We start from the raw sequence: 16,816 nt of genomic DNA, 5'->3' as shown, positions 1-16,816 counted from the left end.
CGTTTGTGAGGCCGGTTGGATGTACTGCCAAATTTGCTGAAACACCTTTGGAGACGGCTTATGGTAGAGAAATGAACATTCAATTAACGGGCAACAGCTCTGGTGGACATTCCTGCAGTCAGCATGCCAATTGCACACTCCCTCAAAACTTGCGACATCTGTGGCATTGTGCTGTGTGATAAAACTGCACATTTTAGAGTGGCCTTTTATTGTGGCCAGCCTAAGGCACACCTGTGCAATAATCATGCTGTCTAATCAGCATCTTGAAATGCCACACCTGTGAGGTGGATGGATTATCTCGGAAAAGGAGAAGTGCTCACTAACACAGATTTAGACAACATTTGAGAGAAATAGGCCTTTTGTGTACATAGAAAAAGTCTTAGATCTTTGAGTTCAGCTCATGAAAAATGGGGGCAAAAACAAAAGTGTTGCGTTTATAATTTTGTTCAGTGTACATTTTGGTTTAACACATTCCGTGTATTTTAAGTTCATCAGGATGTTTGTTGGCATGTGTGGTTGTGTGGCATGTTGAGTTGGTTCAGAAGTTTTTATGTAGTACATTAAAAGTATTTTAAGAAAAAAAAAATGTAATGTCAGCCTCGGCTTTTATGCAAGATCTCACAGGGCTCATATCATACAATTTGAACTCCAACAATCGTAAAGGACATTTTTAAAAAGCACATTGTGTACTTGGTTCAAGACACTACTAAATATTTGATGTTGGCTTCCTAGGCATGGACATGTCCATTTGTTTTATATTTTATCTGTCTTCTACTGTTTGTCTTTCTTGTTGTCTCCGATGTGACTCTTTAGCTTTATTCATTTCTTCAGACAGTTAGACGCCTAATTGAAATTAGTGTCAGGTAAGCGTTAGTCTGTGGCAGAGATGACAGAGAAAATAAACAGTGCTGGAGTAGGCGTGCCGGGGGAAAGAGAGCATGCAGATGCAGCCTGTTAGATCATCACACAAACAGATGTTCAGTTTTCTCTCTTCCCCCTCAACATTTGTCCTGCTAACTCTCTCTCCATCCCCTGCCAGTTTGTCCATCTCTTCCTCTTTGTCTCTTCAAATCATGATGTCAGCCTCTGTCTGTCTCTGATCAACCTCTGAGAGATTTAAGTCAATCTGAGTTTTGCATTAGAAAACAACAGGTTTGGTTTAGGTCAAGAAGGTCTATAATACTGTTCCTGGAGAAAGTGATATGTTAGCATTCCCATTCATCTTAATGGTTCATCTGGCGCAGGACCTCTTGGAAATATGTCATTTGAAATCACTTGAAATCTTTGCTACCACAGAAGCTTTTGAGCCAAGTACATGAGCCATAAATGCCATGTGACTAATCACTCTGGAGCCACAGGAAATTATGTAATGACAACAATGACTGGCTGTTGGCAATGATACAAAGCTGTGACAAAGGCAAGAAAATGGGAAAATGGCATGCTTTTAAGAATATTTTAACCATTAAGAGGCATTATAAAATAAAATAATAAAATAAAATTCCAAATGGTGTAGTCAAAGCATCTACAATGCAGAACCACTGTACTTTTAGGTGTACTTAAGTGTACAGATTGCCACTGGAGCAGTACCCTCAAAAGGTATCAATATGTGACCTTTTATATACTAATATGCATCCATAAAGTATTATTATGCATCCTTTAGGGCAGGAATGGGCAGTATTTCAGATACATGTATTTAAAATATGTATTTGAAATACAAAATACTTTTTTTGTATTTGGTATTTTAAAGGGGTCATATGATGCTTTTTTAAAGATCATTATTTGGTGTATTTGGTGTAACAGAATATTTTGACATGCTTTAATGTTCAAAAAACACATTATTTTTCAAATACTGTACATTATTGTAGGTCCTCTATGCCCCGCCTCTCTCAAATGCTTCGTTTTCTACAAAGTCCCTCCTTCCGACAAGCGCAGTCTGCTCTGATTGGCCAGCTGACCCAGTGCATTGTGATTGGCCGAACACCGCAAGCACTCGTCTTACCATAATCACGAGCTTCATCTTTCAAAATAAATGTAAAGACAGTAAATAATGTCATTAGTTTTACCATCAGTTCAAGCCCGAAAGGGTTACAGAGTCGTGTGACAGACACAGGGATCAAGCTGGTATGTGTTTGCAGTACACAAGCCACGGTTAAGACAGCTGACTCCACTGTGATGTGACCCCCTCTCTCTCTCTCGCGCTCTCGCTCTCTCGCACTCTCTCTCTCTCTCAAATTCAAATTAGCTTTATTGGCATGACTTGCGCAGTATTGCCAAAGCATTGTCCATTACATGAATAAATGATTATTTAATACATAAACAAAACAAGAAAAGATCTGTAAAATAATTAAGTAAATAAGTACATGTGTACACAAACAAAAACAAAAAAAACAAGAAAAATATTAAAGACATTTAAAAAATATATATATAATAATTGCACAACAGTACATGTAAGAAATGCTCTTGCTTCAGTTTGTCCACTGGCTGACAGTCTTAGTTTGTGACAGGCTGATACATATCTTGCTGCTGTTGGGATCATTTTGTAATCTTCCCCTAAAATGTGACTTAATTTTTCTGTATTTGGTAATGCCATAAAATGTGGTTTAATTTGTAGGAATTTGGGGAAATATGCAGCTCTAATGTTGTGATAGTAATCACAGTGCAGTAAGAAATGTTCCTCTGTTTCCAGCTCTTTCTGTGAGCACAGTGAACACAGTCTCTGTTCTCGCGGCTGCCATCTCTGTCTGTGTCGTCCTCTCTCTATAGCCAGACAGTGATCACTCAGTCTGTATTTTGTCAGTGTCTTTCTTAATTTGTGATCTTTTACACAGCTCAGGTATTCTGCTGGTTTGTAGTCTCTTTTTAGGTCTAAATACAGCTCCATCTTCTTTTGTAATTTAGTAGCATCTTTCCAGTAAGCAATGTAATTGTGTTTTTGCAGCTGTGTGATGTGGTTGGGCCGGATTGTGCTGTGCTGGTTTGGGTGTAGTTTGAGCACCAGCTCTCTCTCTCTTTCTCTCGCGCGCTCTCTCTCTCGCGTGCACACTCACACACACACACACACACACACACACACACGAAGAATATCTCTTTGGTTTTGAGACTTTAGTCTTTGCAACTTCAGGGATCTTATCTATGCACTACCAGCTTGTAACACTCCAAAGAGAAAGGAAAACTTGAAATCGCATCATATGACCCCTTTAAAGGCCCTTTGAAGCTCGCGATTATGGTAAGGGGCGTTACATTTCCGACGAGTGCTTGCGGTGTTCGGCCAATCACAATGCACTGGGTCAGCTGGCCAATCAGAGCAGACTGCGCTTGTCGGAAGGAGGGACTTTGTAGAAAACGGAACGTTTGAGAGAGGCGGGGCATAGAGGACTTACAATAATGTACAGTATTTGAAAAATAATGTGTTTTTTGAACATTAAAGCATGTCAACATATTCTGTTACACCAAATACACAAAATAATGATCTTTAAAAAAGCATCATATGACCCCTTTAAAGCCTTTGAAAAGAAAATCGAATGTAATTTGCATTTAAGTACATTTTTCCACACAGTATTTTGTATTTGTATTTTAAATACATTTTCATGTATTTATGCCCACCTCTGCTTTAGGGTATATTAGTACATTTTTGTACATACTGTCCCAGTGAAAAAAATGTTGCCCTAATAATAATGTATCGTGTTATCTAATCCAATCTTCACCCTTTAGTTTAGGTTAGTAATTAAAAATGCCTTCCATAAAAATCTGAGATGGATTCTGTATATTAAGCAATATGAGATGAATAATTGTGGAGAAAAATAAGTACAATGAATTTCAATAAAATACTGCCTTGCAAGAGCTGTAAAATTCTGTATTTATGACAATAGTATACAAAATATTTCCCAGAAACAATATAATGTGTTTTTAAGGGTGTGAATATCCACTCTCCTAATCTTAGATTTAAAGGCCATTTTAGCTTCGTTCAGTAAATCTCCCAGGCAAGCTCTGATCCTATAAGTCTGCTCCGCACCTCTTTCAAGAGCAGTAATACTGCTACCTCTGATCTGTTTACCTAGCTTAAGGTTAACCCAGGAAGCACTGAATGTTGAAATTAAAATGATAGTTCCCACAAAAGTCTATTCACATAATTTGGAAACCATATGATTATTTTTTTCTTGAATGGAACAAAAAAGGGACATTTTGCAGAATAAGCTTCTCTTTTTCACACAAGAAAGACATGAAAAAATTCAAACTCCAAGAATAGTCCATACAACTAAAAATGTGCTTCTAAAGTCATACTGTCGGTGAGGAACAGCATTAGGTTCTAATGCAAATACGAATTTGTTGTATGATATTCGATGCCTAAGTAAACAGTGAGTTTTGCAAATGTAACTTCACTTCAACATCTGCAGAAGAGATAGTTCACCCAAAAGTAACATTTCTGTCATAATTTACTCACCTTCATTTATATTCCAAACCTGTATGACATTCTTCTTCTGTGGAACACAATAGAAGTTCTTTTGAAAAATGTCTCATGTTTTCTTTTGCCCATACAATGAAAGTCAGTGGGGTCCAATGTTAGAACCCCAACATTCTTCAAAATATCTTTATTTTCTGCAGAAGAAAGTCAGTCATACAGGTATGGAATGACATTAGGTGAGTTCATATCTTTTTGGGTGAACTATCCCTGTAGAAGGACTCAAAAGGACTTTTTGAGAACAAAAGCACCTCCATCTGACATTAACTGTTTTCTGATGCAAGATCCCTCCTCATCATGTACTTGGTCTGATTGGAAAAGCAACGGTTTATAAGTTGATGAAAGAAGGTCTGGCATTTAGCATGGTAAACACATTCATCACCAGAGACAGATAATTATCTCTTTAATTCCACGAGGCCTAGCTCTTGTTGTCACAGACGCTGGAGCGCAAATAGAGGAGAATGAGGTTGGTCTTGAAAGAGGCAGCAACGCTTGTTGCCTTCTGTTTGCTAAAATAACCTTGTTCGCTGGGGTGTCATTGTAACTCTCTGATGTGAGAGGAAGAAAAAATAAATAAGGGGTGGAGCCCAGAAAGAGGTGCAGATGAACGAGAGCACCCATGAGAAACGACAGCCTGTCTTCTCTCCCTTCTCCAACTCTCTATCTTTCTCTTTATCTGTTGCTCTCTCTCCATTCGTCCTCTAACTCCTTCATGTTTTTCTCCCCACCCAATGTTTTTACACAAACTAACAGCCATACTTTAAACACCATTTCCAGTTACATAATTTGATTACATGCTGTTCCTGACAAACATTAAAAAGAATAATGAAATGGCACCTCAACACAAAGTAACAGGTCAGAAGCTTAATTGAATGAAGGTGGGTTTCTTTTTCCGACGGATTGCAGAAATTATGATTATCTTCAATGGCTTCTTTTCTGTCTAATGAATGTGGAAACTAGGCCCCATCATGGCCCTTCTAAAAATGGTATAATCCTGCAATGAGAAAATACCTGTATTTTCTATTCTGTCTCTCTTTTCCTTCTCTCTTTTTCTTCTCTCAGAAGCCAGTGATGGTACGTGAGCCCTTTCTGCTTGAGCAATTTTTTTGACATATTCAAAATCTGAGGCTGTTAACGGTATGTGAGAAGCAGTCAGTGTTTCCATAATGCCTTGACAGCATGGAACTGATCTCGACACACTTGATGCACATGTGAGAGTGACTGATTAGGAAATGGTTTTATTTGTGAATGGCAATGACTAATAGGGATAGTTCACCCCCCCCAAAAAAAGAAAATTTTGTGATTTACTCACCCTCATCTTGGTCCAAATCTGTATCTGTATTCCTTTTTTTGTGATGATATTAAGAAAATCTGTTGCCCATACATTGAAAGTCAATGGTGTCCAGTGTTGTTTTGCAACATTCAGTTTAATGACCTGTGGATGAGCAAATGCTGTATCTCTTTAAAGCTAAACTAGTCAAACTTGTCTGTTTTCTCACTTGGCACTAGTGGATTATATTTCACCCAAAATGTACATTTTATAGCTTTTCTTTTCTTCCAGAGTGACATAGTGTGCAAAGCGAGGGCTCAATTAACTGAATAGCAGTTTTCAGTGAGTCAGTGCTGCTGATCAATAAACAAGACATGTGTGTAATGAGCTGGCCACTATGCGACACTCACAGACCCCATCCAATGCATGCTGGGATAGCTAAATTTATTAGGGCAGAATAGAATGGATGAGTGATCATCCCTGCATCAGTAAAGGTGTTTCATGAGGTTCAGCCTTGAGAATGTCCCGGTTAATGTCAAGGCTAAGTTAAGACACAGATTAGATGATTACAACCTCCAGCTTCATTACAGATACCACTGGGATGAAAAACAATGTTTATTCTGTTCAAAAAACGCCCACACTTTCACTTAAAGACTTATACTTTGAGCATCCTGAACAGAGCTTATCTGGGACCAAGCAGATATGTGCCATCGTGTGTGTGTGTGTGTGTGTGTGTGTAAGGCAATGTTTGAGGTCATGCTAAGATCAATTGAAGCTTTTTTTATATTATCTGCCCATAAAAAAACGAAACCACCTGTGCAGTCAGCCGCATCCATGTATTCTGGTCTGCTTTTCACCCCAGGCTGTGCCACTAGGACTCCAGGATGCGATCTGTAGCGAGAGAGGTTAAGGTTTGGGTTAGTTTTGTTGCTTTAGTTAATCTCATTGTTGACCTCATGTAAGAAATTATTGATCAAAATGTTTGTTTTCTGCACCAATTTTCCACTGCTGAATGCATGCAGCCTGAATTGAATGTGATGAGATAAAAAATAAAGTGCAATGTGAAATAATGTCAAGAAAAAACCTCTGTGTTGAGTTCTCATGTAGTCCGATTGAAAAACAAATTGCTCCTATTAACCAATTCACAAGAAAATCGCTAGGTTCTTTTAAAGAATCGATCAAAAAGATGAATCATTGTTTTAAAGATAGACTGGCTTGAATCAGTCTGACAAATGTTTCACTAAATGACCTTACTGAATAAATCAGAGGTGCGTTTCCAAAAAGTAACTGGTTGCAAGTTTCATTGTTACCAATAGAGTTCAATGGAACTTGCAACCGTAGTTAGCTAACAATGCTTTTGTTTTGGGAAACGCACCCCAGAATGATTACTGAATCTGACTCACTTACTGAACAGCAAATTAACATTATTCAAGTGATATGAAATGTTTATGAAACAGGTTTGTGAAATTTGAATGAATATTAATAATTACTGGGTGATCATAACAATGTACGGTATTGTATGTTTTAGTATACATAACAGCAATGTTCTATAGGAAACAATGCACAAAGTAAGTTTTAAGAGAAGAAAAATGTAAAGAATTAAAATAATCCAAGCATTGAATGGTTGTGATCGCCCTGCTTGAGCTGCAAGAGCTGAACATGGTTAAATGAACCACTTTGCTAACGGGTATTTTAGCTCATTCAAAATTATTTCAGTGGACTAAAATTATATGCCATTTCAGTCGAAGTAAAATGGACTAAAATAGGTGAATATAGCATGACAAAATATTGACTTCTTTCATCAAAAGACAAAAAGTATAACTAAAACAAAATAGGGTGCAAAAATTAACACTGAATCTTTTCACGAAACTGCATTCAGTGCTGTGGTTGAAATACACACATACTCACACATCTGTTGTTTCATTCTTTTTCTAAAGAATGCACACTCTCATAGACACACACATCGATCTCACCCACACGCATTCATAACAGCATTATCCAGTATCTTTGTGGAAACTCCTAATCTCCAACAATACCCTGCTATATACGCCGATAGCGACTGCTGTATTTATTAATAATACTGAGAGGAAGGAGCGTACTAAGATTGCTGAACAGTTTCATTACACATATTAAAGTAGTAATGATTATTTTAAATATCACATCATTTCATGTGAATGAAGCGTCCCATTTTTCTTCATCCATTTCCAGAATCCACCAGTATTTAGGCATATTTAGAACTTTTATGACTCAGTGTACTTTTTTTCCCCTGTCTGGGTTCGTCTGATTTCTTAGCATGTTGAATATAAGGAACAAAGCTAATGCCTTTAGATAAGGATGATTAACCTAAAATAAAATATGCATTGTATCTTTCTGTATGGTATATGGCTTTCAGGGTGAGCCTGGTGCCAGGACGCTCACTTTGTAAAGTGACTAATGGCAGATGGAAAAGTTGCGATTACATAAGAATAGTCTCCAAGATGTCTGTCTACTGCTCTTGCACGTGACCTCACATATTTCTTATCTTTAAGTGCTGTAAAACTACACGAGACACTGAATTGTCAGGGAAAAGAATGACAATCAGGCCCGTCTGAGAGATGATACAGCCGCTTTTAGCCTAATGATTCGCAGAGGGCTGAGGCTATTGATCATTTTGGCATGAAGCAAATGCACTGAAAATAATGAATGACAACAGGTGTTCATATTTTTGTAATTGATTGCCCCATAATTGGACAAGTTATTGAGCTCACTGATGAAATACAAGATTGAGGGTGACATTTTTGCAGAAAGTGACTGCTTCACAGGGAACAAAGAGTTATTTTTGAATGTGAAGCACAGGTGCAGCACTTCTCGATCGATATAGCCCAGCATGGTAATTTCTAAGTACCAAAGTCAGTTGTGTCGGTGTCTACACACTTTAAGTTATTATGCTCACTCTTATCTGGTCAATGGAAAATTGCTGTTGTTTTCCTATCTGGCTAATACAACCTTTTTTTCTGTCTTCTCTAATCCTGCAGATCTCTGTGAGGGCGTCTGGCATCATGGACAGCAAACTAGATCATTGAGCCGAAGTTCCCTCTCATCCTGAGCTGTCGGTTCAGACGGTTCTGCAAACATCTGAGAATATCAGCTAGTTTACAAAACGAGGCTGTTGATCTTACATTAACAAGAAAAGGTGCCCAATAAGAGATATCTTCAGCCTCACACTTTTCTGCACACTGTTCTGCCGTTTACAGCCATGATATCAAAATTCTTCCGGAATTGTTTATCGCTGGTCCTACTTTTCCCTCTTCAACTGTTGTGGCTGGACATGCTCAACGCTGCCCCCTCTGGTCCGGAGTCTGATATCTGCTCCACACTGGTCCAGAGCCGCTTCTTTGGATTCTTCCTCTCGTCCTCTGTATTTCCTAGCACACCCTGCTCCTGGACCCTGCAGAACCCCGACCCACGGCGCTACACCATCTTCATCAAGGTCACAAAACCAACCAGAGACTGCATTTCCAGACAGCACCGGACCTTCCAGTTTGACTCCTTCTTGGAGACGACACGAACCTTTCTCGGGATGGAGAGCTTCGACGAGGTGGTGAAGCTGTGTGATGCCTCTACCCACGTTGCCTTCCTGGAAGCTGGAAAACAATTCCTGCAGATCCGGAAAGGGCTGCCCAGAGCGGGTGCCGGGTCCAGGAATGGTGATGGGGAATTTAAGGTGGAGTATCTCGTGGTTGGGAAGCGTAACCCCAGCATGGCTGCCTGTCAAATGCTGTGCCAATGGTTGGAGGACTGCCTGACCTACAGTACCTCCAGCCGGCCCTGTGGCATCATGCAGACACCATGCCAATGTTGGGACCAGTCCCCGCCGGACAAAGACACCAATGGATGCTACTTGGAGAACTGCATCCCTGTTGTGAAAAAAGGAACAGCTGACACTAGCGGTAAGCTAACAGTTTTTGTCAAGTTATAATTCAGCATGGTTGAATGGTTATTGAATTAAAAACTGTTGTTCTCTGTTCCCACTGTGGGTTTGGTAGCTTGATGTATTTAGTAGCAAAGCAACAGAAAAATCAAAGCTGAAGAAACAAGAGTTCAGAGAGAACTGAAGGAGGTTAAAAAAGAGAAGGTTTTAGGTTTCAGCTGATGTGTCCTAGCTGGGTGACCTTGGTTTCTTGGCGCCATGTGCGATCCTGTGAGGGTTCAGATAGGGATATTGAATCGGCCCGTGGGAGAGTTGATGCGGCAGACATGCTCTGGGAGTGACACGGGATAGTGGTGGTGATGTGCTTGGAGATTGATTATTAGGAAGGGAATGGGCTCGGTTACTGAGTGTGATGTGATCTATTCTCAATAAGTTGGTGTGGCACAGAAACTCAACCCCTAGGAGAGGCTGAAGCCATTGGACTGGAAGATCACTCACCCCATTGCACTGCGACCTTTCTGTGGACTTTCTCTTTCTTCTTCTCTTTTATGTCTTACTTTTTTCTGCTTGTTAAAAAACACAAGGGGGTGACGGATCTCCACAACTCACAGTGTTCAAAACTATCTGTAAAAGAACACTAAAGGTGTGTAATTAATAGTATGTGTGATCCTTCTTACTAGAAATTAATTCAAATTTTTAGTTGCCTCACCACATATTTCTGAAGGATCATGTGACACTGAAGACTGAAGTAATGGCTCTTGAAAATTCAGCTTTGCCATCACAAGAATAAATGACATTTTAAAATGTATTATAACAGAAAATACTTATATTTAAACTGTAACAATATTTAACAATATTACTGTTTTCACTGTGTTCTTCATAAAGTAAATGCAGCCTAGTGAGCATAAGAGACTTTTTTCAAAAACCAATAAATTTATTTATGTATATATATATATATTTGCCATAACAATCTAGTTGTTTGGAATTCTTATGAACCCCAAACTTTTTGAATGGTAGTGTATATATTTGCTAGAAATTCTTATATTTCTCATTAAATTAGGTGTTAAAATTATACAGTTATAATGTCACTCCATACATTCATAAATCACACTTAAATCAAAAGTATGGCATCAGATGGAAAACATTAGAGATTGGTTTGTGGTTTTCAACAAAACATTCTTACTTATGCTTCCAAGATTATCGCAAATTATTTTTGCAATTTCAACAAAACTTCATCTGTGTTAGCCAGCTTGAAAACATTATCTTGGAGACAAATCACAATTTGCAATGTAGACAATGTAGAATACATAACAGAAAACCAAACATTTAAGATTGCAAGGCATAAAAATTGGAGGAACAAGATCAATTAATATAAAAAGTTCAGCAGCCCGTGGCCCATCCTCAATCCTGATGCATCACAACAATCAAAGACGTCCGTCTAATGTATGTATACACAGCAAGAACTTATCCTATGTGAATGGCCCCTAAGACAAGCAAGGCAGCTAGAATAGATGTACGGAGGGTGCGGATAAAGAGAGAACATCTCATAAATTGATCGTGAGCTTGGGAGGCAAGCCAGGAATGTCTGGCTGGGCCCATCGGATGGAGCCAAAGCAGAAAGGCAAATGAAAGATGACTTTTGAAAGACAGGCTGTGCATCATTACAATGCTACTCTCCGAGACCTATCGCTCTGCGGACATCCCTAGCTCAGTCTTAATGGCATGCTGTCCATTTTATGTGTGGCCAATTTGGAGATGTGCCTCCTCCCACATCTCCTGTAGGTGGAAATAGCCCACCTCCCTCCGATTCCTAAGAGGGAAAGTGGAGAGTTAAATAGAGGGACACATGAGGGAGGGAGAGTGCATTCCATCTTAAAATGCTAAAGGCGTGTCTATTGTGTGAATGTGACCCATTGCTCAGAGGCAAGGCATCATGGGAGATGAGTAGATTCATCTCTGGCAGCTCAGAGCAGTGACAGATTACGGGCTGGATTTGAGAGACAGAATGGAAGAGGAGTCGAGTGAGAAAAAGATGGGAGAGAATTTCAGGTGTGAGGTGATGACAGTAGAAAATACTGTCCTCATGACTTGCACTTTCTTGCCATTCAGGACCAATGTGTCTCAGAGAGCTTTGGTTAAGCTAGATGAAAGCACGTACTTGTTACTTCTCAGCGAGGCACTTTGAATTGAGAGCGGAGTCGATAATAGCTTGGCTGTGATGTTGCTAAACTAAGGAATTTAAATTGACTGCCCCCATAGTCCTCAGTTCTTCATCTTTAGGCGCAATAACAAGATTTAACTTATCACTGTTTTGTTGTAGTCGTGTCTCTTTTCTCTGTTTCTCACACACACTTACGCCAGTGAGCCGTTTCATGCTGAGCCGTTTCATTGTGGATGGCTGAAAATGGTTGTGCGGGCAGCACTCTGTCACTGCGTGTGGGGGTGTGTGTGTTATGAACATGTTTGGTCACCAGGGGCACACAAGTTTTTAGCGTACAGCTTATAAAACTGCTCCCACTGCTCTGAGAAGGATAAGCACAGTACTTATCTCTGCTGGACGGATGGTCTGTGTCTGTATCTTTTTCTCTCTCTCACTCTCGTTCTCCTACCGTTGCAAATGCTAGCTCATGGCCCCTTCACAGCTCTCCAGAGCTCATAAAATATTCATGTTTTAATTAAGCAATTTTACTGCCTCCATGCTTGATAATAAAAAATGCCCCAGGTTGGGTGTGCATTAGGGTGTGTATATGTGTTTTCAGAACGTATGTTAGCTGTGAGACTGTACTAGTCCATCGTAAACACACACAGGGGATGGGGCTGGGGCTGGGGGGGGAATTTGTCAGACATCTGTCTTGCTGTAGGGGTTCATCACTATTTCATGCACACTTTCAATGAGGGATTTTTGATGGTGTTTGTTCCAAGAGGGTGTTATATTGTTGTTCATAAGAATATCAGTGGTCCATTGTTTACTTTACTTAAGCTGTTTCAGTTTTACCATCTCTATTTACAATGATACCACCACATGTTTGTCACGATGATGCTACATAGCTCTAAATCTGCAGAATTCCCCAGAGAGGTGCTTCATGCAATTAAAAAAAAATACTGTATTACAATAATGAGATTAAGAATCATAATGTAAATATTGGAAATGCCAGTAAGTAAAATGCCCAGGCCTAATTGTCAAGAAAGTAATTTAATAAATAAATAAACCTTCACCACCAAAAATGGTGTTTCTTTATTTACTCATTTACATTTGTTGGTTTACATTTGGAACTTCTAGCTTGATTCTGTTTTTTTTTTGTGTGCATCATAACATTCAACTGGGGGACTGAAGCTTTCAAACTTCAAAAAGGATGTAAAAGCATTGTGAAATTAGTTTATATGACTCACGTGCTACTGTACATTTCAAGTCTTCTGTAACCATTCAACAACTTGAAATCTTTGGAGTGCTCATGATATCCGATTTGTGAATGAGTCGTTCATTGAGTCAAATTTTTTTCAATGATTCATCTGGTCCGGTTCACAACACCGGTCATAATAAAGATTTGTTTTTTGAGTTCAACTCATTAAAGCCATCCAACACAGTCTGCTTTAGTGTTTCACGGAACAACCATAGGGGTCTGTAATAACATGAGGGTAAGTAAATGATGGCAGAATTGTAATTTTATAAGCTTCGTTATTATACAAAGTATGCTATTTATAAAACGTATTTCATTTGATAGTATTGCAACTTGGGTATGTTTTGGTGAGTTGATACGTGCATGAGCATTGCTCAAGGTGACCATTCGCAGCTTAAGTAAAATGATTTCAGCGGCCTAATGTTGTTTGTCTGGAACTGCTTAGAATTTGAGTGGGACTTGTCTGGTAATGACTGGTATTGTAACTCATCTGCTGTAACTGTTAGATGAGTGTCAGGGTTGCACTACTGTGAGGAGCGAGGAGACGAGGAGTAAACTCAAACAAAGGTCTTTAATCACGATAATCCAAGGGGTAACACAGGGCAGGCTGGAGTCACACGTAACACATGGACACGTTCAAGACTCGACAACCAAGCATGGGGCAGACTACATTTTAAATACATAACATAACAAGGTAATTAACGAGACACAGGTGGATCAGATAACACAATCAGACAAGGGAAAAACTAGGTCACTGGGAGCAAAAACACACTCAGACAGTCCAGGGGCGTGACAATGAGGACTGATTTTTTATATATTTAGGGGCTAATTTTGTTCTCTCTTAGAACACTTTTTGTCCAGAAATGCCTGCGTTAAAATCCTTACAAATGATTGGCCCCTTAATTGACAGATCCTCGGAAATGATTGGTTGTACCCATGGCCGGACTTACCATTGGGCTTGAGTGGGCTGCAGCCCATGGGCCCCGCCTTGTAGGGGGCCCCGCCTTTGCCCGTTTACGTTTGTTTGATTTGTTCGTTATATGCCAGTCAGAATTCAGAAATTATTAGCCGTATTTCCACTGCACAAGATCTAAACGGGCCAGCCGGGGGCTACAGCTTACAACTACGACCTTTGAGGCCACAGTCAAACAGCATAAACTGGTATTTATGATTATTTCACATAGAAGAAGGACGCACGTAATGAATCGCGTCTGTACTGATTGGTTTGTTATCACATGGCTACTTTAAACACTCCATTAAGCCTTAGCCCCAAAGAGCGCACATTTAGAAAGATAATGATAAATTCTCAAATGTTCACACCTCGTTTCTTTACAGAGGATGATACTACATTACTATATTAATGTTCCACTAAATTATGCAATCATCTGATGAGTTTTGAGCGCTCTCTCTCGTCTTACTGCCATTACAGATAGTGAGAAAGAAATGTAATCAAAATTATAAAAAAACAAAAAAAACAATTTAATGAGTTTCTGTTTTTATAACATAGCTATGTCTATGATATAGGACTTAGCCTATCACACAAACAAGAGTCCTGATTATTAATTTTTTTTCGAATATCTGCACGATCGCAAATGTACAATAAACAACAACTTACAGAGTAACTTTCATTAGCCCCAAAGAGCGCACATTTAGAAAGATAATGATAAATTCTCAAATGTTCACACCTCGTTTCTTTACAGAGGATGATACTATATTACTATATTAATGTTCCACTAAATTATGCAATCATCTGATGAGTTTTGAGCGCTCTCTCTCGTCTTACTGCCATTACAGATAGTGAGAAAGAAATGTAATCAAAATTATAAAAAAACAAAAAAAACAATTTAATGAGTTTCTGTTTTTATAACATAGCTATGTCTATGATATAGGACTTAGCCTATCACACAAACAAGAGTCCTGATTATTAATTTTTTTTCGAATATCTGCACGATCGCAAATGTACAATAAACAACAAATTACAGAGTAACTTTCAGACACAAAATTCCGTTTTGCTCCGTCAGAAAGAAAATAGAACAAACAGCAGAACCGCTGTGTCTCCGAACAACAGTGTGTTGTTCCTCAGTGTTACACGGACCAGCAAATGATTCAATCAGGCTATTAAGTACAGTCGTTTGCAAAGTTAAATGAATCAGCTTTTTAAACGAATCGGTTGATTCAACTTACTCATTAAGACAGTCACTTACTGCCACCTACTGGCGGTTGTAGTTTCATATTTTAAAAAGTAGCTTATTTCATTTTTGCAGTCATTTAATATTTCTACATTAAAATTTTATATTTAAACTTAACATTTATACACAATCCATCTATGAAATTTGTTGATAGTGATTTAATTTGGTTGATAATAGCCAGCATGTCTTTTTATTCGATTGAATTGATTGATTGATTAAATAAGAAACTGACATAAGAGGACACAGATATGACAATAACTTTTATAATACTAATAAGCCAACATCTCTGGCTTTTTTTGTTTTTTTGCTCAGTTATTTCAGGGTTTTGATCTCACAGCTGAGAGAACACATCCTGTTTATTATATTATAATGAATATTCAATATTACATTTAAACTTTGCCTATAGCCTAGACTATTTTTGAACCTCAAAGCATATGTTTGTGTATTTTGTGTTACTCCATAATTATGTTCTATTTGAAGGCATTTGTAGTGTAGGTATAGGGCCCAAACATAACCTCAAGCCCAGGGGCCCCCGCCCCCCTAAGTCCTGCCCAGGATGTACCATTTAAAACGAATCAATGTGTAGTGCGGATTGGATAGCAGCGAGCGTGTTTTGTTCACTTGCACTGAGTCGCCTGGCATATGTGAAACTGAACACTGAACAGCACTGACTTGACTTGAACTTGTTGGAAGCATCAAGCGATTTGCTGCTTATTTAAATTCCCTGCAGAATTCTTTATTACAAAGCACATTTGGAAGTCAAACACCCCAATCCATTTTAAACATAAGAGCCATGTCACACAGCATGCGTTTTGTTGTTCCACACCCAGACTTTTTTTATGTGTATGCTCAACACGGACATTTTTGTCCAATATGATGATGCCTTTTCAGCGTCTTGCGCATCAACCTCAAGTTTTTATTTATATACATTATCATTTAGGCCTATATTTACATTTATTTATTTAGCAGACACTTTATCCATAGCAACTTACCAGTGAGGAATACAACAGAGAAACAGGCATGAGGAATGCCACACAGTGTTTTTGCGGAGTGTAGAAGCTGAATAGCATATAATACTATACCTTTAAATAAAATAATATCATTTTATATATATATATAAAATGATATTATTTTATTTAAAGGTATAGTCCACCAAAAAATGAAAATTATCTCGTTTATGCACCCTCATGTCGTTCCAAACTCCAAACTCGTGAAACACAAAAGAAAGTATTTTGAAGAATGTTGGTAGCCAAACATTTTCGCTTCCATTGTACAGTCAAAAAATAGGGGAGAGTGGGGTAAGTTGACCCACCCCTGTATCTTGGCAACTATACACTTTTAAAATATTTGAATAACAGATGTAATGGCTGCCTATTCAAAGCAAATTTATTCAGGTCTAAAAATATTTATGATGCATATATGTGATTTAGCAACACATAAAACCATGCAAATCATTTAGCTCTATTAGCCTGAATTGGCAAGCTAACTATTTTTTTTTTTCCAAAATGGCAGCTATGGGGCAAAGTGAGCCAAATGTTCTGGGGTAAATTGAGCCAGCATTTTAACTTACAAATAATATGTACATATTAT

General features: G+C 38.6%; 1 protein-coding gene across 1 annotated transcript in view; it reads left to right on the top strand.

Moving 5' to 3' along the window:
- adgrb1a (adhesion G protein-coupled receptor B1a) overlaps positions 1-16,816 on the top strand; it is a 112,823-nt gene that overhangs the window by 13,775 nt on the left and 82,232 nt on the right. The window contains 1 exon segment of the mRNA XM_016239154.1: positions 8,744-9,658. Coding sequence (XP_016094640.1) covers positions 8,965-9,658 — 694 coding nt within the window. The 5' untranslated portion in view covers positions 8,744-8,964.

The sequence above is a fragment of the Sinocyclocheilus grahami genome, unplaced genomic scaffold (genome assembly GCF_001515645.1).
Source record: "Sinocyclocheilus grahami isolate Dianchi unplaced genomic scaffold, SAMN03320097.WGS_v1.1 scaffold555.1, whole genome shotgun sequence".
Taxonomy (NCBI): domain Eukaryota; kingdom Metazoa; phylum Chordata; class Actinopteri; order Cypriniformes; family Cyprinidae; genus Sinocyclocheilus; species Sinocyclocheilus grahami.
Note: the sequence above shows the minus strand (reverse complement) of the source record. Positions and strands in the feature narration are given on the sequence as shown.